Source organism: Equus caballus, chromosome 12 (genome assembly GCF_041296265.1).
Source record: "Equus caballus isolate H_3958 breed thoroughbred chromosome 12, TB-T2T, whole genome shotgun sequence".
NCBI classification, from domain to species: domain Eukaryota; kingdom Metazoa; phylum Chordata; class Mammalia; order Perissodactyla; family Equidae; genus Equus; species Equus caballus.
This window is the reverse complement of record NC_091695.1, coordinates 35,953,216-35,978,172: the sequence shown is the minus strand read 5'-3', so window position 1 is coordinate 35,978,172 and position 24,957 is coordinate 35,953,216. Positions and strand designations below refer to the sequence as shown.

At 52.5% G+C, this 24,957-nt stretch overlaps 1 protein-coding gene across 21 annotated transcripts in view; it reads right to left on the bottom strand.

Annotated features, from left to right (window-relative positions):
• The window catches only part of PPFIA1 (PTPRF interacting protein alpha 1), a 112,459-nt gene that overhangs the window by 80,704 nt on the left and 6,798 nt on the right, over nt 1-24,957 (bottom strand). For 10 of the 21 annotated variants that reach the window (XR_011424046.1, XR_011424047.1, XR_011424048.1 and 7 more), the window contains exon 2: nt 20,851-20,920. Coding sequence is in view for 15 of the 21 variants with exons in the window: in XM_070229957.1 (XP_070086058.1) it covers nt 20,851-20,919 (69 nt within the window). In the remaining 6 variants the exon portion in view is untranslated. Of the gene's footprint in view, nt 1-4,588; nt 5,011-15,380; nt 15,553-17,692; nt 17,783-20,850; nt 20,921-24,957 lie in introns of those variants that run through there. The other 11 variants (XM_070229959.1, XM_070229967.1, XM_070229972.1 and 8 more) reach the window with 5 other exon arrangements.

Below are 24,957 nucleotides of genomic sequence, written 5' to 3'. Positions count from 1 at the left end.
CCACCGCCTTTCAGATAAAATACCCCACACTGTGGACATACGGGGTGGAGAGAGAGACTGTCACTCTGTCCACCACACATTTGCATACCGTTTGCACTTTTTCTTCGTCATTCTCCTTTTTTCCCTATTGGTCACGGTTAACTGTGGGAGTCAGAGGGAAGCACTCTTCACCATAACCAATCTCCACACTCATTCGCTACCGGCCTCTGAAGGGGCTCCCAAACCTCTCCGTGCCTCAATTCCTTCACTGTCAGACGGGCTGCGGAACAGGCCCCTGCCTTCCAGCACTATTTATAGTAGAAAGAATGCTCTACAGTACTGTTATGAGACTCAGGGAGATAACTCACAGAAAGAGGCTTAGAAGCAATAAATGCTGGCTATTATCTCATTTAATCCCCCAAACATCTGTCTACCCAGCCCTTGGACAGACAGTGCCTAACACACGGCAGACAATCAATATTTGCTGAAGCAAAACCGACAGTTACCGTCCCTAACTGACGGATGAGAACTCCGAAGGCTCAGAGACGAGGTAACTGACGCAGGGAACTCGGCGAGGATGGGGCGCGAGTCCGCCGACTGCCCACCAGGCTGCTTCCTCCGAGCCTTGCCCACCGGGACCGAGGGAGACCGGGGGTCTACCTACAGAGACGGACGGCAGCACAGGAAACAGGGCGGCACACACCCACACACCTGCTGCCACTGTCCTCTGCAGTCAGTCTGTCCGCCGGAGGAGGGACAGGCACTCAGCACGTTGCGTGAGGCGCCTTCAAACAGCACGAAGAAGGAGACGCCAGCTGGCTGACGGTCTCCCTTCCGTGTGTATCTCTGCGGGAGCTACAGGAGCTGAGCCACAAAACAGCCAAGTAAAATTCTATACGGGACTTCTTTAACTCTGTGCATCAACTGCATTTCACACTCAGTCAAAAATGAAGTCTTTCATATTTTCATTTGCATGAAAATAACACATCAGACTATCCTAGAATTCATACTCAAGACTCTTCAAAATACCCTTGCCCTGCCACAGCTGTTTCTATTGCAGGGCGCGCAGGCTATCGCGACCTCACCTGTCACTCACATTTTCCCCATGAACTATTTTTAAGGCGGGAGCAAGAGTGTGTCCTAGCTTCTTAGCAGCACCCCGGGATTTCCAGAGATGTTAAGGGCTCAGCGACATTGATTAGTCTTCTTCAGCATGGCGCTACACGAAATCAATTTCCATATTACTACTGGCAAAGGTTTAAAAATACATAGGCAGGAGGGATAATTACCCATTTGCAAAGCAGAAAAACTTGGAAATGCAAGATATGCTTCAAGCTCCCAGATTATTTTCAGAGAAAGAGGAAATTTCCTCCTCAGAATAAGAATGAGCCTCTGGAAGCCACAAAGAACTCCCTCGGTGGACCTTCCCTGCCCAGCGAACCGCGATCCAAGTCAGCAGAGCTCGGCCAAGAGCTTCCTTCCAGCCACAGGGAAAAACCTACCAAGTGGAAACATTTTGTCCGCTCTCTCATGAGCATTAGCAAGCGCCGACAAGGCTTTCCCTATGCTTCATTTCTGAGAGTGAAAGGGGCACGACTGCTAATTGCCTGAGGATAAGAGGCAAAACCCAGGCCTACCCTCAGGCAAACCGGACCGTGGTCCCCCACCTAGAAGGCGTGAGTGGGACAGGGACGGGAGGAGCAAGACTTCCGACTATGCCTTTTTCTATACTTCTCGTTTTTGAATCACGTAAAAGCTTTATGTATTTGAAGAAAAATTAACTCCAGAAGAACAATGTAAACCCTAAACTTAAGAAGCAGCAGAAACAAATGAACTTTGCAACTTCCAACAGAAGGCCCGATTTGGGCAGGAACACCAACGGGCACTCCAACTGTTTATCAAATGTTGTGCGGTTATGTTACTTCACATTGCTTTGAAACCCATTATTCTAGCTATGTATTCTTAAGATAGGTTTATTCTAACATCCAAAAGAACTACAAAGAAACTCTAAAACTTCACTCAACAGGATGATTATAACAATACGATATTAAAAGGTTTAAACTATTTTATGTGTATCATAGGATAAAAAAATTAAGGCTAATATCATTAGAAATCAAAACTGTCAGTCTAAGACAAGAAGTACAAAATAAGGGCCGGCCCCGGGGTCGAGTGGTTAAGTTCATGCGCTCCGCTTCGGGGGCCCAGGGTTTCGCGGGTTCGGATCCGGGGAGCAGACATGGCACTGCTCGTCAGGCCACGCTGAGGCGGCATCCCACGTGCCACAACTAGAAGGACCTGCAACTGAGATATACAACTATGTATCGGGGGGTTGGGGGAGATCAAGCAGAAAAAAGAAAAAAGAAAAAAAGAAAGAAAGAAATTAAGGGGAAAAAACTAGGTTTAATTTGTAAAGGAAATACCAATATGAAATCCAGGTTTTTCTTTTTGTCAACATTTTTCTCCAGCTCTGTCCCGAAAAGAACCTAGATGTGAACCTCTGTGACAGTGAGCACACCGAGCCCCCAGATACTGATTTCTAAACAGCATTTCCCCACCAAAAGGAACCAGGGCTCCTCAGAGGAACGACTGCAGATCTGAGGCAGGAGAAACACAAAGTGGGTCTGCGACAAATTCTGTGTCAGGAAACAACGGAGCATTCAAAGACTAATAGGGCCCTGGTGAAAGGACACAGGAGCCCAGCTGAGGGGACAATCTGAGTATCCAAAGGAATAATGATGATAACTGACTGCAATACACTGAATAAATACAAATGCAAGGGGCCACAGCAACTGAGAGAGAGAAAGAGAACAGAAAGGGATGCTCCTTACTGAAGAGGAGCAGCTAACAAATGAAGGAGGATTGAGTCAGAAAAATCACCACTTCGCAACCTCCAGTACAGGACCCGGTTCGGGCAGGAACACCAATGGGCACTCCGACTACTAGAAGGCCCCAGCTGACCAGGAAGGTCGCTGGGAATGGGCTCCCTGTCTGTGGCCCTCCGCAGACGCCCGAGGAAGCTCCGGGAGAGTCCAGCGTGGTCTGCAGTCACAGCCAGGGCCCGCTGCCCCACCTCCAACCACAAGAACGGGCCCACAGGAACTCATGTCCCTCCTGAGGTGATGCCAAAACCAGGGGGAAGGAGGTGAGGCTGGGAGGCAAAAGCGAGAGATGGTAAACCCATGAAGTGGGAATTACACATTATTTATGCTTTAAATGGTTTCTAAAAATAAATAGATGCTGGCATCTATTACTTTTCTAACTTGCTCAGGAATAAAGGATGTAAACACGCTAAGTTGTTATGGTGAACATCCTTATGCCGAAAGTCCCCTCCAGAAAGCAACCATTTCTGGAGCAGAAGTAAAACTGCTCGGGCAGAATACGAGCACTTTTGAAGATCTTTATTCACAGGGCAAAACTGGTTCTCCAAAAGAGTTAGTTATCAAATTACTTAGCAGTCGTTAGCACGAAGAATCAGCAAGCAGAACACAGGGTGAGTAAAAAAGACCGCCTTCTCTGAGAACAGCATATTTACAAAGAAGTTTCCAGAAAACAACACATCTGCATGTGAGGAACTGCCCACAGCTCAGCGCGGCGGGTGCCAGACCACAGGGGGCCGGGGCGGGAGAGGCCACGGGAGCCAACCGCTCCTCGAATCACCCTGATGGAAAAAACGGTCCAGCTCTCGCCAGTGCACCTCAGAGGCGGGCTCCGACAGGACAGGCACACGCCTCAGGACCTGCAGACTGCAGGCTGAGGAAGAGGCGAAGCGGGCTCCCCGGTTTCTGAGCCCCTGGCTGGGGGGAGGCCACACTGCTCACAGGAGGAGGGACAGACGAGGGCAAAGGATGGTTGTGGCCGATGTTGAACTGAAGGAACCCAGAGACCGCCCAAACGGAGGTAGAGAGCGTGGCGCTGAGGCAGGTCTCTGCGAGACAGAGCAGAGGGCGTGGCTGAAAGTACAGGGATCACGGCCTCCCCAAGTCCGCCTGCACAGACACCCAGGACAAAACAGCCACGGCTGCAGCCACCGCACCGTCCACACATTTCACCTGCTCCAGCTGAACCCACACAGCCCTTCCGTCCTCCAGCTCTCCTTGCACAACTGAAACATACCTGGGTTATGCGCCCCTTACTACATCCTGACTCTTCGGCACCTAGAACAGTGCCTGCCCCGTAACAGGCACTCGGGAAGTATCTGAACACAGTGCTGTGCACGTGACAGGCGTACACACACAGCCGTTACACACCCGCCACTGAAACATTCTCTAGCTCTGCAACATCATACACATGCACACTGCTCTGCGCTCTGTGGGGTGGGCGATGTGAAGGGGACTTTAGTGCTGGCCCAAAGCACTAACTTCACAGCTCAACCCAGGCATCAGGAGTGCCTTCTTGGACCAACGGTTCCTACTCCCCATCCGTTCTTGCCTCCAGCTCAACCCATTCTCCACACAGCACCAGCGTCATAAAAACCCACCCAAATCACCTCAACCCCTTCCTGAGAAGCCACAATACCCTCGGGCCCTCAGAAGTCCTTAAAAACAAAACAAAAATCCCAGCTCTGCTGGGGAAGGCTCCACCTGACTCCCAACTCCCTGGTCCCCCTCACCTTGTTCGTCTTTTCCCTCCGCCTCCGGTCCAGGAACCTCCGCAACAGCTTCATGGCCTGACGCGGCCAAGTTGTTCCTTGCCCCTGGCCTTGGCCCCAGCAGGCCCAGCACCGGGAAAGCGCTCAGGCTGGCTCCGCTCAGCTTCAGATCTTGGCTCAAACGTGAGCCCTCCGAAAGGCCTTTGCTGGACCACGGTGTGCACACAGGCGGCCTGCCCACACACCGGGTCGTGTCTTTCCTCTTAACTACTTCCTCCTGTCAGGGTGCGCTCACAACCTGTACTGATCGTGAGAAAGGATCCGCTCTGTCAGCTCTCTGAGGACTGCGATCCTGTGTGCCTCCACCACTGTCTCCCAGGAGCACGGAACCTGGAACCCGGAACCAGATATAGTCACAGAGGGGCTGGGGGTGGCGCTGGCTCCTGCAGACGATTAAAGGGACAGAAACAGGAAGACAAGAAGGCAGAGCTGGGGGCCGGCCCGGTGGCACAGTGGTTAAGTTCACACTCTTCACTTGGGCGGCGTGGGGTTTGCTGGTTCGGACCCCGAGGGCGGACCTGCACACCACTTGTCAGGCCAGGCTGCGGCAGGCATCCCACACATAAAACAGAGGAATTATGGGCACGGATGTTAGCTCAGGGCCAGTCTTCCTCAGCAAAAAGAAGAGGATTCACAAAAAGAAAAAAAGAAGGCGGGGCCAGCCCCGTGGCACGGCACTTAGGTTTGCACGTTCCGCTTCTCTGCGGCCCAGGGTTCGCCAGTTCGGAACCCGGGTGCGGACATGGCACCGCTTGGCATGCCATGCTGTGGTAGGCATCCCACATATAAAGTAGAGGAAGATGGGCATGGATGTTAGCTCAGGGCCAGTCTTCCTCAGCAAAAACAGGAGGACTGGCAGTAGTTAGCTCAGGGCTAATCTTCCTCAAAAAAGAAAAGAAGGCAGGGCTGCTTTCAAAGAGATGGCAAGTTGAGTGTGTAGAAAAGAGAGAAGATGCAAATAGTCCAATACTACTTTGAAGGGATATATTTAACTGTTTCATAAACCAAACACAACAGAAATAAGCCTGATTTTCCTACAAGAGCAGCAGTCAGTAACGGCCACCAGAGGGGCACTATCTAAACTGAAGGGGACGTCTAGAATGGACCCTCAGTCAGCAGTCACTGAGCTAGTCTCACCTCATGCGGACTACGAGGTCAATTCTCCCTCATTTACTCACCAGCTTAAGCCCAGCAAGGGCTTGAGGAAGCCTTGCTAAGAGCACTCAGGATGAAACGACAGGGGCGCGCCGCACCCCACTGGAGATTAGAGCAGTCCCCGGGAGAAGCCTGGGTTCCTCCACCAGAGCCTCTCCACTTGGCACCTGCTTCCTGAATAGTAGTAACTCCTCGTTGTGGGGGCCGCACTGCAGAATGTGTAGGAGCACCCCTGCCCCTAGCTGTGACAACCAGAACACCCCAGACACTGCCCAGTGTCTGCACCTTCCTCTGTCACCCCAACCACCCGAGCTGTCCCCCGCATCATCTTTCGTCCTTTCTCCTCCTGCCGACCGGGCTGCACCTGCACCTTCTTCCTTTCCAGCCCCCAGCACACCTCATACCGCTACCAGTTTAGCCTCGACCTGTGCTCTGACAACCAACACACCCGACACAGGTCGACTCAGGCGTCACGAGGTCGTGGCTTTAAGACCTTACTCCCGAGGGCGTTCTGAGTCCTACAGACACGCCCCGTCTCAGGCATTGGTGGACTCTGGGGGACCCACAACTGGGGTCCCACCCACAATTCAACCCAAATAGATTCTCTTTTCTCAGTCTTACATACTGGAGCTCTCTGAGTGAGACGTCTTATTAAAATCTCATTCGGTGCTTTCAAAAACACTGTAAAATCACTGCACTAGATTTCAAGAACAAAATCTGCATTTTCAACTTTAAAATGAAACCGGAGGGAAGCTTAAAAGCAGTAATTTGTTTAAACACTCAAAGTGAAGACTCACATGTGATCAATTCACAGAATGTCACTTAACCCCTTCCAACTCTTAAGCCTTCTCCTCTGCCACTGCCAGCCTGTCATCACAAAGCCTGCCCTGGGCTGGCTCAGGGCAAGGGGAAGAGGAGGGAGCAGTGCCAGGATGGAGCGTCCGCGCAGCAGCTGAGAGAGGAGCCAGGAGCGGAGGTGCTGCCTGTGTGTCCTGGTGGGGTGGGCCACCTGCTCCGTCTTTCCCTGTGTACGTGGCTGGGCCAGGGCAAACGGGATGCTGAGTAGAAAAAGAACAGGGGGTACTAAGCAAGGACTAGTGGGTTTAGGTTGCTCTCATAACAATAACGATCACTATACTTACTAGGACTCTGACATCTTGCTTCAGATGGAGAGGGAACACCGATTTGTTTGCCCACGTCCAGCTACATACACGAACAGCCTGCAGGAGATCCACTCACCAACAACTAGAAAAGCTGGATACACTTTTAAGACTGTTTGAAGGCATCAAGGAGATACTGAGGCAGCCAACTGGAGGGGCAAAGATTCCAAACAAAAGGGCAGCCCACTGAGGCCAGTCTAACATTCCGAGAGCCACTCTCTCCCTCAGGGCATGGGACGATCAGGTGTTCCTCAGGGATTTGGGGAAATGCACCAATAAGCTGGGAAGAAAACAGCAGAAAGCCAAGCAGAAAGTACTGGCTAACAGAGCTCTGGAGAGTTCCATGGGGCTGGGAAGACAGAAATTCAAATACAGGCCTGACAAATCAGACGGGACTTAAGGCACCAAGATCTCTGAGAAAAGGGAGGCAGAGAAAATGAGCCCAGCACTGTGCAAAAACTGCCTGAGAGGCTGAGCCTTCAGGAATCTCATTGTCTTCAGGTGACAAAAATTGGGCTTCAGGACCTGCCAAGGAGGAGGGGCCCCGGGAAACACTTCAGGCTTTCAGATGGAGACCCGGGGGCTACACACTGGGTGAGAGGGCAGATGAAGGCAGCTTATAAGGACTGAGGCTTACAAAGACCGAATCCAGCCTAGAGTCGCTCAGAAGCTGGCTGAACGGAGAGTGTCTGTCCTCTGGGTGTGTGTCAGAGGAAGCACTGAGGGAAGACAGCATCACCTAGAGTCTCCACAGGTTTTCATCCATAACGCCCAAGGTTCACTTAGAAAAATAACAACAAACAGGACCAAGAGAAAAAAGGAAAACAGAAATAGAAACAGACCCTGAGGTGACCCATACAGTGTAGTTATCAGATGCAAACTTCAACTGGTCAAAAATAGACTTGACAAAATGAAAATTTTCACCAAAGAATCAAAACAGATTCTAGAACTGAAAAATAGGGTAAGTGAAATTAAGAACCCAATCTATGGGTTTAAGCTCAGGTTGAACACAACTGAAGAGAGGATCAGTGAACCAGAAGACAGGTCAGTAAAAAACAGCCAGATAGAAGTCACAAGAAAAAAGTCTGGAAAATACAGAAGGAGCCCAAAAGACATGTAGGACACGGTAAAAGGTCTAATGTCCATATAAATGGGGACTCCCAAAGTGAGGAAAGACAGAACAGGGAGTAAGAAACATCTACAGACAATGGTCAAAACTTGTCTGAAATTGATGAAGGAATCAAGCCATTGACTCAACAAAGAAAACCACACTTTGGTTTTCAGCAGTCCTTCGGAGTGTGCCTAAGGCAAGAACAAAGTGTCAAAAGGAGCCAGACGAAAAAAGGCACCACCTTCAGTGGGACAACAGGAACACTGAGAGCTGACTTTTTAAGGAAAGGGAAGGAAGCCAGACGACAATGGATTGGCATCTATAAAATGCCGAAAGAAAATAACCACCAACCTGGAATCCTATACCCAATAGAAAGTCAAGACAAAATATAGACTTTTCACTTCAAAAGTGAAGACAAAATATAGACTTTTCAGGAAACAAGAATGAGACAACTCATTGCCCACAGGCGTGAACTAAAAGGATTATGAAAGCAGTTCTTCAGGGAAAAGTAGTCTCTGACAGAAATACGAAAAAACGAGGAGTGAAGAGCAACAGAAAGGGTCACTACGAGAATCAACCTTCATAAGCACTAACTGTACAAAACGAGGATAATGCCAAAAATGTATCTAAAATTCAAAAGTATGATAATGACACAGGAGGCGGGAGGGAGTTCAGTGCAGTTCAAGTGTCAAAGGAAACAGCAGTGTCAGGAGGTAGTAAAAGCAGTAAATAAGGCTCAAATGTAAAATGCACCCTGTATCTAGGAATGTACACAGCCAACAACCTAAGAGAGAAGTACCGAACCAAACACCACGATAGGTCTAACAGAAGGCCAGAGAGAAACACAGCACAGCATAGGTGGAACAAACAGAGAACAGATAGTAACATGGTACCTACAAACCAAAATACCAGCAATTATATTTAAATGGAGCAAACGCTCTAATTAAAAGATAAAAATCGTCAAATTGATTAAAATCAAACTAGCTGTATACTCTCCACAGAGGCACGCTTAAAAATACAAGATCACAGACAGGTGAAAGCAAAACATCCCCAGGCCAACGCTACCTAAGAGAACACCGATGTGGCAAAGATCACTATCAAATAAAGCAGCCTCGACAGCAAGAAGCCTGACTAACGAGGAGCATTTCACAATGATAAAGTGCAATCCACCAAGAAGATAAAAACGCTAAATCTGAATGCACCTCACAACACGATCTCAAAAGACAGAAAAATTGATAGAAATAGAAAAGGAGAAACAACCAAAGCCAACATCACAGTGGGAGGCTTTAAGACACATCTCTCAGTAACTGATAGAAAAAACAGACCCAAAACAAGTACGGGTGTAGGGGTCGGCCCAGTGGCGCAGCAGTCAAGTTCCCACGTCCCACTTCGGTGGCCTGGGGTTCGGCGGTTCAGATCCTGGCTGCAGACCTACACACTGCTCATCAAGCCATGCTGTGGCAGGCGCCCCACGTATAAAGTAGAGGGAGACGGGCACAGGTGTTAGCTCAGGGCCAGCCTTCTTCAGCAAAAAGAGGAGGACTGACGGTAGATGTTAGCTCAGGGCTAATCTTCCTCAAAAAAAACAAAGTAAGAGTGTAGAACTGGGCTGCCCACTAAACAGTCACATGCAGCTATTAAGTACCTGAAATGTGCCTACTTCAAATTGAGACGTGTTGCAAGAATGCACACCCGATTTTAAAGACTTATCACAACAAAAAGAAGGCAAAATATTTCAGTAGTCTTTTCATGTTGATTACACATTGAAATTATAATATTTTGGATATTTAGGTTAAATAAAATACATTATCAAAATTAATTTCACCTATTTCTTTTTACTTTATGTAATGTGGCTACTAGAATCTAAATTATATGATTAGCAAACTTGATCTAACTGGTATACATACAACACTGCATTCTCACCGATAAATAACATTTTCAAGGGCCCAAGGAACGTTTAACAAAAATGAATGTACGCTGGGCCATTAGGAAAGCTCGACTCATTTCAAAACGTTGAAATAATGCAGGGTGTACGTAGAGATTACAACAGACTGACAGTTTACGTCCCCCTAAAATTCGTCAGCCCCAAGGTGATGGTATCAGGAGGCGGGGACTCTGCGAGGTGATTAGTCTGGAGTTGAGAGAGCTCCCTCGCCCCCTCCGCCATGTGAGGACAGTGAGAGGCTGGCCGTCTACGAACCAGGAAGCGGCCCCTCACCAGCCACGGAATCTGCCGGTGCCTTGATCCGGGACTTCACAGCCTCCAGAACGATGCGAAATAAACTTCTGTTGTTCATAAACCAGTTAGTCTATGCATCTGATTATAGCAGCCCCAAAAGACCAAGACAGGGATCTTCATGCAAGGAAGGTAGAAACCAACAAAAAGCTAACCAGAGAATCCCCACAAACGTTGGGAAGTCAAGTGACATAATTCTTTAAAAACTTTATGAGTAAAAAAAGATACCACGATGAACATCAGAACATGTTTTCACACAAGAGAGAACGAAAATCTGGCTTTCAAAACTTGCGGGATGCAGCTAAAGGTGCACTTACAGGGCCAGCTGGAGCCTCACATACATAGACTGGAAAAGACGAAAGAGCCAAAATCAGTTAAGCATCTATCTCAAGAAACTAGAAAAAAGAACAGCAAACAGAACACAAAGCAAATGGAAGGAAAAAAGCATAAATTAACAAAATAGAGAACAAATACTAAACAGAAAAAAATCAATAAAGCCAAAAGCTGTCCTTTGAAAGGGCTACTACAATTCATAAGACTAGCAAGACCGATGAAGAAAAAGAGAAAAGGACAAATTACCAATATCAAAAATTTTTAAAAGGGGATATTACAAGAGATCTTGCACAAAATAAGGATATTATGAACCATATTACACTTAATAATCGGAAAGTTTGGGTGGCCTGAACAAATTCCTAGGAAAAAAGAGCATCTTACCCAAACAGACACAAGAAGAAATATAAAATCAGAAAAATCCTATTTCCACGTGAATAACTGAATCTGAAACTAAAAGCCTTCTCACAAAGAAAACCTTACACCAGCTGGTTTTGCTGGTCAATTCTTCCAAAACTGCAAGGAAGAAAACACCAGTCTCACAGGGGCTCTTCTGGGAATCAACAAGGAACGCTTTCCACCTTGTGTTAGGAGACGAGCATGAGCCAAACCTAACAAGGACAACACAAGACAGCAAAGTTACAGACCAAGCTCTCACAAACACAGACGCAACAATCTTAAAATATTAACAAACAAAATCCGGGGAAAGCAGAATACATCAAGGTCAGGTTGGGATTCTTCTAGAATTGCAAACTAAAAGGTAAATCACCACATAAAAGGGAAAAAACTGGACTGTCTCAAAAGATGCAGAAAATGCACTTAAGAAAATTTAATAATTTAATTCATGATTTAAAAAAACACTTAGCAAACTAATAGAGGAGAATTTGGATATTTCGATAAAAATATTTATGGAAAAGCTACAGCCAACATCAGATATAACAGTGAGATACCGAAAGCCTTCCCTCTGACACTGGGAGGGAGACGAGGATCCCTACCCTCACCACTTCTACTCAGCACTGTGCTGGAGGTCCCAGCCAGGCCAGCGAGGCAAGAAAAAGAAAAACGAGTACAGCACTTGGAAACAAAAAAGAAAAGAAACTGTCTCTTGCAGACATACTTGTGAACACCTACAAAATACAAGAAGAATTACTATTAGAAATAAATGGATTTAGCAAGTGAATACGCAGAAATCAATTCTATCACTATATAACAGTAATAAACAATTACATAATATATTTATAATAAAATAAGAAATGTGAAATATCTATGAATAAATGTAATTAAACATGTAGACGATATATATACAGAAAACTGTATAGTATTAAGACAAATTAAAGAAGAGCTAAATAAATAGAAGGCTATATTGTGTTCATGGATTTTAAAACCCATGTTTTTTCCCTCCGAGGAAGACTAGCCCTGAGCTAACATCTGCTGCCAATCCTCCTCTTTTGGCTGAGGAAGACTGGCCCTGAGCTAACGTCCATGCCCATCTTCCTCCACTTTATACGTGGGACGCCTGCCACAGCACGGCTTGATAAGTGGTGCGCAGGTCCACAGCCGGGATCCAAACCTGCAAACCCTGGGCCGCCAAAGCAGAGCGCAAACTTAACCGCCGCACACCGCGTGGGCCCCTGTAAGACCAATATTAAGAAGCTGTCATTTCTCCCCACGCTAGTCTACAGATGAAACGCAATCTCAGTGAAAATCAGAGCACGTTTTCCGGGGAGAGGCGGCCACGCAGACTCTACATTTTAACCGAGGATGTAAAGGGTGAAGATTAGCCCAGCTAGCCTTGCACAAGAACGAGGCTGGGGGACTCAAATTACCAGATGCCAGGACAGGCTAAATCTACAGCAATTTACACAGCGTGCTGCTTGTGCAAAGACGACAGAAAGACCAACGGGGCAGAGCGGAGTCTAGATCCAGGCCCGTATATTTACGGTCACTTGCCTGATGACACAGACGACACTGTCGTGCACTGGGGAGAGGAGGGTCTGTTTAATAAATTATTCTCGGTCAACTGTATAGCATACACTTAAGGAAAAAAAAGGAACCTTGGCCGTTATCTCACACCACAAACAAAAATCACTTTCAGATGGATTACAGGTCTAAATGTGAAAGATAAAATCATAAAGCTTTTACAGGATAATATCTTCATGATCTTTGTGATACTATCTTCCAATGAACACAAAGAGCATTCAATATTACTGAAAAGACTGATCCATCGGGCTAGATTACAATTAAAACTTCTGCTTATCAAGACACCACTGAGAGCCAAAGGGCAAACATACACAAGAATGTAAAATAACCTGCCACACACACATGTACTCAGAATATATAACTTGTACTCAGAACATATGAAAAGAACTCCTTCAACTCAGTAAGAAACAACACAGAAAACCCAATCGAAAAACGGGCAAAGGACAAGCACTCACAAGAGAGGATCTCGAAACCGCCAACAGACACACACAAAGAGTCTGCTTCTGCGCGTCCCCGGCCACCGGGCAGCGGCCAGCCCACAGCACACTGAGCCTCCTCCACTCGGTGCCCACCGGACAGCCGCAACGAACGAGCTGACGACACCAAGCGCTGGGGAACGGCGGACGGCTCACACACGGCTGGCGGCAGCACCGCCACTTTGGGCAGTGTCTACTCAGGTTGGACAGACGCAGACCCTGGCCCTCTGCAGTGCCACTCCTGTGAACACCAACAGAAACGCATACATACCTGCACCAAAGAAACAAGCACGAATATGCAGGGCGGCGTTCGTCTGAACTAGGAACATCCAGAATACCCAAGAATGGCAGAAAGAATAAATGACGGTAAATTCAGAGACTGGGTTCCTGGGCAGCAGACAAGAAAGAACAAAGCTACGAGACAACGCGAGTGGATCCCACAAAGGTACTACTGAATGAAAGAACCAAGAAACCAAATGTACGTATAACTTTATTTCACTTAGACAGTCAAGCACACGGGAAAGTCATCAATGGTGGAAAGCCAAGACCACTGCCGGCTTTGGGGGACAGTTCCTGGGAGTGGGGACGAGGGGGCTTCTGGGAAGCTTGGCCATGTTTCTCTCCTTAATGTAGGCGGTATATTACGAGAGTGTGTTCACTTAGTGAAAAAGTCACTGAGGTGCACACTTACGCTTGGGGAAATTCTCTGATGTATGCTACAGCTAAATCTTTTATAAGTACAGCATTTCGTGCCAACATAAAGTGCCAGGAAGACAAATGCATTTAGTTAAGCACATGCCTCTCTGGTCACACTATTAGCCACGAAACATGAGACAAACGCCAGGAATCGGAAGGGTCCTGAAAGTGTTCACTCAGTGGTTACTGCGTTTCTGAAACGCTGGGCTCAGGGACCGCTGACGTCACCGCCTTCTCCACCCGGCGAGGCATTTCCAGGCTACAACACTGAGCAGTGGCTGGAAACAAACCACTGAGCGACCGGCTCCTCCGCCGGTGCGATGGCCTCCGCCGCTCCACACTGGACTGCACACACTCCTGTCCCTTCCCTGCGAGGGCCCCTGAGACCATTCTCTCAAAAACTACCTTATCAAATACGCGGTATCTGACACACACTTCAGTGTAAGTGCCCCAAATTACATGAAAACAAACACAGCTACAAAACCAAACAAACAAAACTACTGAAAAGATAAATACATGAAAATCCCAGTAAAACATAATTTGACCAATCCTTCTAAGCTGTGGTAATAAAATTTGACCTAAACGAACTTCGTAATTTATAAGATTCAGAGGACAAAAAACTTAATGATTCTCTAACCCAACAGAGAAGGAGCATTATAGCCCTGCATAGCGCAAATTAGATGTTAAAAAGGAAACCCAGGGCCTGGCCCCGTGGCCGAGTGGTTAAGTTCGCACGCTCCGCTGCAGGTGGCCCAGTGTTTCGTTAGTTCGAATCCTGGGCGTGGACATGGCACTGCTCATCAGACCACGCTGAGGCAGCGTCCCACATGCCACAACTAGAAGAACCCACAACAAAGAATACACAACTATGTACCGGGGAGCTTTGGGGAGAAAAAAAATAAAATAAAATATTTAAAAAAAAAAAAAAAAAAAAAGGAAACCCAAATGTTTGGCTAATCAATCTTTCAGAAGGACTGACTAAGCCAAGAAGCGCATTAAGCTTGTCATTACTCATCTCCTAAGTCAGTGCTGCAGACCCATCACGAGAGTGTAAGTGTGCACCCACTCGGTCCACCTGAAAGCACCACAGAGGCACCTGTTATGAGCAAGTAAAATGGCACCAAGACAGCACAGAGGCCCCCGGAACCCACGTGCCCTCCACTTTCCTAGGTGCCGCTTTCCTCCTTCACCTGCCATGACACCTCACTCAGCTCCCGAAGGAAAGGCTCTGACACCCTGGTCCCAACGCCAACACACCGGGACTAACAAGTTCAGTGTGACTCTAAGCTTTGTAACTCTCATCCGCCAAGGACAAAGTTCCAAAGGGGTCAACCTCCAGTCTTCCACCCCCTAAAACAGATTGGATTTACAAAACACAGGTGTTCTAATAAAGCTGGTGTGTAAAAATATTTTCTCTGTGAAATCCATCCTATTTGTCCACTAAATTTCATTAGGATATTGGAAATATATGATGAAACCCATGGGAAATACACATTTAGTGAGAAATGGCTTAAGACGACAGGTCAGAAGGCACCACACAGCGGGGGGCAGATCAGTCATCAGAGAAGGCAACTTTCACAGGGCAACTTAACAGGGGCCCCCCCCGTACCTGCAGGATAGTGGCCCTGGGCCTCCGTGCTTTCATAGACGGCCTCTGGGGCGTAGGCCAGACCCTGCTGGCTATCGGCGTCCTGGTAGTCGGCGGCCTCGGTGCTGTACACGGGTTCCGGCTCGCTCACGGGGCCTCTGTAGCTCGGCTCGGCCTTGAACGAAGCCGCATCCTGGGGAAGAGCCAGGGAGACAGTTCACATGGGCCAGGTGGGTCGCTGCCACGGCCAAGGGAAACACACAGACCACTTCTCGGTCCAGCTGAGACCGAGCAAATGGACAGGGAGAAGAGGAGGCAACACCTGCCGACGTGTGCAGACGGCTTCGATTCTAACCGTGCTAAGTGTGTTCAGAGGGACCACGTGGCACTTCTTCCTGAATAACCCCCATCCTCACCGCCCCCCAGCGCCCGCAAATCCTGCAGGAACTGGAACCCGCACGGCTGTCACGAGCTGAGCGCTTCTCAGGCTGTCGCCTGGGGCAGGTCTGGCCTGTTTCTTTTTCAGGTCCCAGCCCTCCGACGGCCACCCAGCAGCTTCACAATGTCACCCCATCACACGGCCAGAGCTGGCAAGGCCGCGGACGGCCGGGTTCTGTCCTAACCAAGTCCTCTGGCGGAGGGGCGGGAGGGAGGGAGCACCAGGTCACGTGCAGGAGGAAATCACCAACTCCCTGGTCACAAGCACCGGGACTTCCAAGCTCGAACCCAAGTCCTGAACTCCTGATCATCAACGGTGGCTTTCACCAGTGTTTCCAACGAGGGTCCTCCTGAAGGCGCCCTCCGGAGCCAGAGGCGGTGGGGCATGGGGAGAAGCTCCAGGAAGGGCCGGTGCTCAGGCACCAGCTCTCGATGGAGGGTGAGCAGCACAGTGCGTGCTGCCTGGGAGAGGTACTATGAAGGCCACAGAGAGGGCACTCCACCTCCAGGCCAGGTACCAGGAGTCACTCAAGGGTTAAAGAGGGAGGGACAGAGCCAGAGGCTCCTTTTGGCAAGGTCCCCCTGGATTCAAAGGGAACGGACTGGAGGATTAAAGGCCAGGCCATGGTGTGGGGGCACGAGCTGGCTGCCCGCACCCTCAGCTTAGTCATGTGGGGGCACCGTGAGCAGGTGGGCGCTACGGCGGGCATCCCACACTGGCAGCACCCTATTCTCCTATCTTCCAGCAACGCCACCTCTGCCCCACCCAGCACAGGGTTCCAGCAGGGCTGCTGATCTAGGACCCACCTCCCATCCCTGCCAGGGACAGCATGCCATCTTGGCCTTCTCAAGAACCAACTGCTCAGTGACGGGCCAGTAGTGGAACATGATGGGGGGGGTGGCTCAAGGTCCCCGTTTTCCATTGGATTACGAATTATAAGGCCACATCCAACACACCCGCCCAGAAGTCCAGAAGGACACGGCCGCCACACAGAGGGAACAGCAACACAAGGAGATGACCCTGGTGGTGATGAGACTGTGGACCTGAGGCCAGGCCTGCTGCCCCGGCCCACAGCTCTCCCCGCATCCTCGTCCCTTTATGCCTCAGCTGATATGAGTTAGTTCTCATCCCCTGCGACTCAATGATCTTTGAGGGCTAATGTCCAGGGAGAGAAGACGGGTGTGGGAACCAGGACAGTGGCCGCAGGGCCAGAGAAGGGATGGAATTCGGGGCTCAGCCGGGTATGGCCATGGACGGTGGTGGCAGGGGTGCTCCCGAGAGAGGGAGATGCGGAGACCCCGTGACGGAGCGAAGGAGAGCTGAGGCAGGCAGCTCAGTAACTCAGATCAGGAGAGAGCATGGGGATCCGTGTTAGCAGGCCCTGGGGACACAGGCAGGCACTAGGCACTGACGACACAACTGAGGAGAAAGGGCCAAGGACAGAGGCTCTGGAGCGGACACGTTCAAGAGGGGCTGAGGGAGGGGAGAGCTGGAGAGGGCTCCAGTGAAGCGAGGCCACGCGGGAGAGGCAGCTGGGTGCCGCAGGATGCGGATTCTAGAAGAGCGGGGTCAGCGCAAATGCAGCATGACCACGTGAGCTCCGGACCAGAAGCCATCCACTCGGTGTTCGGAGACCCCACTGGGGGGCTGCGGGCTGGCTGAGGAAGGGGGCCTCGTCCAGGAGCCCAGTGAGGACGGCCATTCTCGGTGAGAAGCAGGCCGTGTGCCCGGGAGCGTCCCCCAGCACCAGGAGGCTGCTCGCCAAGCCGCCCTCTGTGGATGGGCACCTAGCAGAGCTGAGGAGGGAGCCCACGCCGTCCGCGGTGGCGGCACTGCCCCAGGAGGGATGGCTTCAAGAAGCCAGAGACTCACTCACAAACAACGCAAGACCCACCTCATAGACGGGGCTGGAAGGCGGCCTCTCCTGTGCCGGCTGAGGAGCAGGGGACGCGGGCGGGGTCTGCTTCCCGGCTCTGGCCTGCTCCTGTGATCGACAGACACGCAGCACTCAGAACACGCCTAGGACACTCTGGGTCACCAGGCCGCCTCCGCGGCAACACGGCTCCGGCAGAAAGAGCAGAGAGGACCAAGCACGGAGACCGAACACCAGCAGGTCTTAAGGGAAGTTTGCTCTGAAGTGAAGGTCACGCAATCAGTCAAGTATTCTCAAGAACTAGGACCTCGGTGGCCCGTAATACTCCTGCTGCCACCACATAAGCCACAGGATTTACTCACTGTGCAGTCGGCAAGGCAACAGTACCACTACCCAGCTACAACCCCCGTCCCACCCAAACCCAACTCAGACTTTTAAAATGGACAGAATGTATTCTGCACGTAGTACGGACATGAATCTTTGGGGCTCAGAGCGAGGACTGTCATGGACAGAATACGGCCCCTAAACAAGCTGACATCCCAGGCCCCAGATGCTGTGAACACGTGACCTCACAGGGCAGAAGGGACCGCAGATGCGACGAAGTTAGGCATCTGAGATGGGAGACAATCCGGGATTATCTGGGTTGGCCCATGTCATCACGGGGTCTTACAAGAGGGGGACAGCCATGTGAGAGAGAGAGAGCAAAGCAGAGGGTGCAACGCGGACGGCCCCAGAAACTGGAGAAGGCCAGGGAACGTCGTCCTCTCCAGCCTCCAGAACGGACGCAGCCCTGCTGACCTGTTAGGACTTCTGCCCTCCAGCACTATAGACAGGAAATGAGTGTTGTTTTAAGCCACTAAACTTGTGGCCATTTGATCCAGCAGCTACAGGAACGAGTTCTGCCAGCTGGAAGGCTGGATTTTTCTCCAGGTTTCAGACGAGGAGACTGAGCTCCCGGAGAGGGTAAGTCACACACCCAGGGACGCATGCCGGCGAGGGGCAGAAGCGGAATCTGAGCCCTCTCCTCCCCACCCCCCAGGAGAGTCCCAGCACCACAAGTCACTTGGACGCACCCACAAGTACTTGAGGCAGCAGAGCGCCTCCTCGAAGGGGCTGTGCCTGGGCTGGGCGGCCGGGCTGAAGGTGGGCTTGCAGAGAGACCGGGAACTGCAGAGGCACAGGGCCACGGATTCGTCTATGAATCACTTCTAGAAACATGTCTCCAGGCCACGGGCTCTAGGACAGCCCCTCTCAAAGGTGGCAGGGTATAGGCAGACTCCTTCCCAGAGGCGGGCTTCCAGGATCTGAGAGTCAGGCGTACGGGACCCAAGTCAAACTCTCCTCGCCTGCCAGGAGGGAGCACTCAGAAGACATGTGCTGTCGGGGAGCCGAGTGCTCCAGCGCCCTTCCACAGCCCAGGGGGTTCTGCTGGGAGCAGTACTGTGCCGACGGAGACTCGCTCTCACTGGGGAGGAGGAAGAGAGCAGACGGGTGGCAGGGGCTGGGGACAGAGAAGGACAACACACCCGAAGGGACAGCAGGAGAACCTCAAAAGGAGAGAGGTTAGGTGACGATGATCAAAAGTTTTCTTCTTCTCAAGCAGCCCATCCCTTCTGCATCTTGTGGATGCTGAGGCGACTTAGATGGCAGGGGTCAAACTTCTAAGGCAAAAAATGAGGAGGGCACTATTTGAAAAGAAGACCAAGATAGCAGGAAAAAATGCCTTGTAGTCTGTGAGCGTGTGTTCTGCAATGAAAGAAAGCTAACTTACAAGCAGCTTACTAAAAACTTGAAGGAGACATGTCTAAAAGTTTTCCAGCAATTAAGGAATAGTAAATGGTAACCGTAAAACTTGCTCTTATTCCGACTTCGCCGCACGTGGTAAGACAGCAGGGCTTATTTAACTCACGTCCTCCGCGTCGGCATTTTCTGTCTATTGCATGTTAATTTCCTCGATTATCCACGTTCTCAACATTCCCCCCCATGATTTCGGGCAGAACGTCCACAGAGTTAAACACACCTTTACGGTTTATCAATGTTGCATGCATGACTTCAGACTCTACCTCGTCACTACCCCAAAAAGAGTCATGATGAGTGTCTCCACCCCCATTTCATGGACCAGAACATGAGGCACAGAACAGCGAGCTCATCTGTCACGGGTCGCCCAGTTGGTAGGCGAGAACGTAGGGACCTGAGCCTTCAGACACCAGCCCCCCTAGGACAGGTTGAGGGAGGAGGAGCCCACCCCTCCGGCTCACCTCCCAGGCTCCCGCTCCTACCTTCTCTGGTGGGAAACACTACAAACACTCACAGGAAAAGGCAGCAGACCCAGGCTGCAGACCCCTGGACTAGAAGAGGCCCTCACACGAGCAATCACCTGAAAGGACAGACTGCGGCAGCCTGGACCAGGCCCAAGGAGGAGAAGGAGCGAAGGAGAGAGTGCCTACTCCAGCTCACGCACAGGCGCTACAACACATCCCTCGGGTCACAGCCAGGGCCGACCGCGTCCAGGGGCACCAGCGAGCGTGTCTGAGCAGCAGGTGCCACAGGACCCTCCCAGAACGCGGTTCCAGCAGCGAGAAGGGCCCTCGCACACGTGCAGTTAACCCAGCTCTACTTTGGGAGGCACCCACCAAAGCAGATCCCCACGGCCGGAGAGCACAACACGCAGTGTGGGAAAGCTGCCTCTGACCCTCTGCAGGAATAAAGAGGATCTTCCCTCAAAAGGCAAGTCAATTTCTTTCCTGAAAATACACAGAAACGACTCTGCTCCCCATTCAGCTCCATCTCTCCACTCATGCTCCATCTGCTCCCAGTGCACATTCTGCCAACTACCCTTTTTTTTGAGGAAGATTAGCCCTGAGCTAACATCGGCCACCAATCCTCCTCGTTTTGCTGAGGAAGACTGGCCCTGAGCGCACATCCGTGCCCATCTTCCTCCACTTTATATGTGGGACGCCTGCCACAGCATGGCTTGCCAAGTGGTGCCATGTCTGCACCCGGGATCTGAACCAGCAAACCCCAGGCTGCCGAAGCAGAACGTGCGAACTCAACTGCTGTGCTACTGGGCCAGCCCCCCAACTACCCTTTGCCCTGAGCATTTTCCTGGGACAACCAAAGAGCGTGGAATTTCCTCCTGGAAAAACCACAGTGCCGGTAGGGGGTCCGCCAGGACTCACCTGCTTCGACAGGGACAGTCTTCTGATACGTGGAGGCCACCTTGGCGACATCCTCAAGGGTTGAAGCATTCTACCGAGACAGGAAAGGAACATCAGGAAGGCACTGTTCTCTGCTCCTCACACCCCGTGACGGCTGCCACCTCACCCAGACGGCAAAGCCTGCCCTCGACCTTCCCAAAGAGCCCACCGGGGAGCCCAAAGCTTTCGTATCTCCTTCTCTGTTCTGCAAGTTAACTGAGGCATGAAAAGGGTTACGACACACACTTGCTGGTGACGACGTGGGTCAGCGTGAGAAGAAAAAGTACACGCGTGAGGAGGGATGGACAGGCGGAGCACAGAGGATTTCTAGGGCAGTGAAAATACTCTGTAGGGCAGTGCAAGAGGGACACATGTCCTTACGCACGTGTGCAAAGCCACAGAACGTCCAGCAACAAGAGTGGACGCTAAAGTCAACCGTGGACTCTGGTGACGACGACCTGTCAGTGCAGGCTCGCGGACTGTACCCAACGTCCCAGCTGGCGGAGGATGCTGGATGGTGGCGGAGGTTGTGCGTGGTGGGGGCGGGGGGCATATGGGAAATCTCTGTACCATCCTCTCAAATTTGCTAAAACTGCTCCAAAAAAAAAGAGTAGGAAAAAACCCAAAAGCATATCTACACCTGCGCAATCAGAAACCAGGTGCGGGTTCTGCACTAGCCCTCGCCCCGGGAGGGGACACAGTGCCGCAAGCCTCGCCTGGCCTGACCGTCCACATCCCCCACAAGCGTGAGTACGGGGGCCCAATTCTGTCAGACGACACTTTCAGCGACAGCTGCTCCTTCAAGGCTGATGCTGACGCAGACACTGATGCAGACAGGCTCTGGGAACCACGGGCCATCCTCAGTTTCTTCGTGAGCAACCACTTCCCAGTGACACACCTGGGGCGTGCGACAGTCACTGCCTTCCTGACACAAATCAGGGGAGCAGGGCCCCGAGGACGTGGACCTGAAGTTAGCGGGCACTGTCTGAGGGTGACTGTGAGTGGCAGCTCCCTCCCCTCCAGGCACAGGCTGAGCCCTGCGCGGAGTGCCGCACTCACAGGCCAGGCCCCCACCCTCCCCCAGAGCCCCGTTCTCCCTCCACAGCCACCCCGCTCGGCCAGAGCACAGCTGTCCGCCCACCCGTCTGCCATGCCCAGCCACAGCCAGCCTGAGAGCCCGGCGCCCGGGCCACCCTGGCCCCCCTGCCCCCCTCTCCGAGTGCGACCGCTCAGCTGCCCTGACCAAGCGCTCTCCCTTCCCAGACCACCCGCCCACCAGACCTGGCCTCTGCCACCTCTCTCCAGAACAATCTCTTCTCACACTCACTCCCTGCCCTGCCCCCCACCTCCGGATGTCCCATCAGGCTCCTGCCTGCCCTGTGGCTTCAGGGGTAGGGGCGTCAGCACCCTCCCCATGGGCCCCTCCTGTCGCCCCCATCTGCCCAGCCCAGCCAGTTCTCTGCCGTCACCTGGGGGCTTCCAGCAAACACGGCCCCCAACCTCTCATTCTCGCTTGCAGCGTCCCCACCACACCGCGCCCGACCTCCTCCACAGCACGCCCCCATCACCAAGACCCGCTTGCCGACTAGAAGCTTCTCCCTCTCACCGCCCTCCTCTACGCGGCGCCTGCTCCTCCCTCCCCTCGGTCCAGCCTGGCAACTCAAGGTCACGACCTCTCCCAGGTCCCACCTGCTGGACACCCCTCAACCCGTTTCCATCCCCTATAGGGACTTCACACCCGAATCCCTCCACACGCAGCTCACTGGGACCCCGCGCAGCTCCCTCACCTTCCTAAGCCTCAGGCCGCCAACCGCACAACACGGACGCCGTCACACCACCAACAGGAACCACAGTCACCGTCAGACACAGGCTCACCCAACCTCTGCGCCAAGCCACCACGCTGCCTCGGTCGCAGGCCCCCTCGTCAGCCTCTACCGTCCACGGCTGCGTCTCAGTGACCCCACATTCTCCACCAGCACCACCTCACGGTCTCCCTCCACATGCCTGTCTACGGCCTGGGCTCCCCTACACGTTCTGGTCTCTTCCATCTTAAACAGAACCATCCCCTCGGCTGACCGCTGCCCAGCTCACAGGACCACAGTGGGCGGAGCGGGCCCAAGCTTGCCGACTCTACGACTGACCCTCCCCACACGGTGCGGGTCCCTGCAGGCCAGCTTCCCCCAACCTGCCCCCCAACACCCACAACAATGCCCTCACCAGGACTCCTGGGGCTACCACGTTGCTCGCCCAGACGTCGCCCCCACCAGCAGCACTGCTGGGCACAGGTGACCCCCCTGCCCCAAAGCTGTTTACCCTCAGACCAGCACCACCAGACCCTGTGGGCTCCCCCCACCTTGCTGGGTGCACTTCCCAGTCTCCTCTACCAGCCTGACTGCTGCCATCCCCAGGTGTGTCCCTGGGCCCGCTCACCACTCTGCAGGCTCTCCTCGCCTCCGACTTGACCCCGGCTCCGTCCACATCTGTGCAGTGGCCGTCTGCCTCTGGTCCAGCCGCACTCTCGTCCACCTGCCCTGCTGGGTAGCCCACCCCGGACACACCCACAGCCGACTCAGCTACCCACCCCTGCTCCTCCCAGGCGCCCCAGCTCAGCAGAGGCCCACCGCCCACCTGGGGCAGTCCTGCCTGCCCCTGCCAGCCCTTAAAGCCGGGGGCTTTACCTCCCGCCTCGCTGAGGTCAGTGCCGCTCTCCCTCTGCCACGAGCCCCTGCCCGAGCCAGCACCGCACCCTGCTCACACCGCTGAAGCCACCTCCTAACTAGGGCCACAGCCTTGCTGCTTCTCCGCAATCCACTTCCACACTGTGACCAGGGTCTTCTCAACACAGATCCCGTTTGTGTCACTTGCCTGCCAAACCCTTCGAGGGCCACTCAGGACTCATCTGATGAAGAACGAAACCTGACGTACGTAGTCTGCAGGGCTCCCCGAGATGGTCCCTCCCAGCTCCTCACCCCTCGGCCCTCCTCTGCAGTGAGACCCTAACAGTCTTTGCGGCGTCACCCCCACCCCTGCACACACGCTATGCCCCTGCTCTCCAGGCTCCTGGCCCATCTTCCCGGCATGCTCCACCCGTCAAAGCTGAGCCCAGCCTCTCACTTCCCCAGGACCCTTCTGGCCCCTCAGCCTGAGCCCTGGGCCTGCCACATGCTCCCAGGGCCCATGCGTGGTCACGTGGTGGAGCCCCTGGGTGACGGCCTCTGTGTGGTCAGCTGTGAGCCTGACAGCAGCAGAACTCCGTGAGGACTGGCCCTGCTCTCCTTGACCACAGGCCGGGCACAGGACCAGGCAGGACGGCCTCCGTCTTTGCTCAGGAGATACAAGCCACACGTGTCCTCGTGTGGACAACTCCACACCTGCTCTAAGTGTAGACTCTGCTATGGCTGGACCGTACGCTAGAAAAACGGCCGTCTGATACACTTAAGACTGACTCTCAGAGATCCGACACCGTGTGACAAAGTCCCCAGTGAGAAACAAGCGTGTTCCCCGGGACACCCGTGGGAGGCGGTGCTGTGGGCAGGACCTGCCTCTACACGGTCCCTGTCCCGTGGACCTTCCACCATGAACCATGATACAGATGTTCTAGACCCGCGCGCTCCCAGAGCCGCCGCCGCCACGCGTGCCTACTGAGCTCCTGACATGGACAGTGTGACCAAGGAGCTCAATTTCCAGCCGGTTTACCGCTAACTACTTTGGATTCAAACAGCCACACGTCCTCAAGGGTCTCGTGTTGGCCCCAGAGCCTAATGCCTGGCTTCCAAAGGTGGCCCCGCCACTTGCTGCTATGCTGTGGCCAAGCACTGAGCCTGCCTGGCCAGGGACCCCCAAATGCAAAAGGGGACAGGGACAGTCTCTCCCCCACAGCACAACCATGTGGGGTACCGGAGAGGATGTCCGTGACCGGTAGACGAGGCCTGGCATACAGGTCAGCAATCGGCACCATCAGTGATGACACGTGCCCGACTTAAACGTTCGTGCTTCTGAAAACCTGAGCCACACCCCACCCCAGACCATCCACGGAGCCGTGCGCTGACACACCAAGAGCTCCACGAATTCCCGGACCTCCTAAATTCC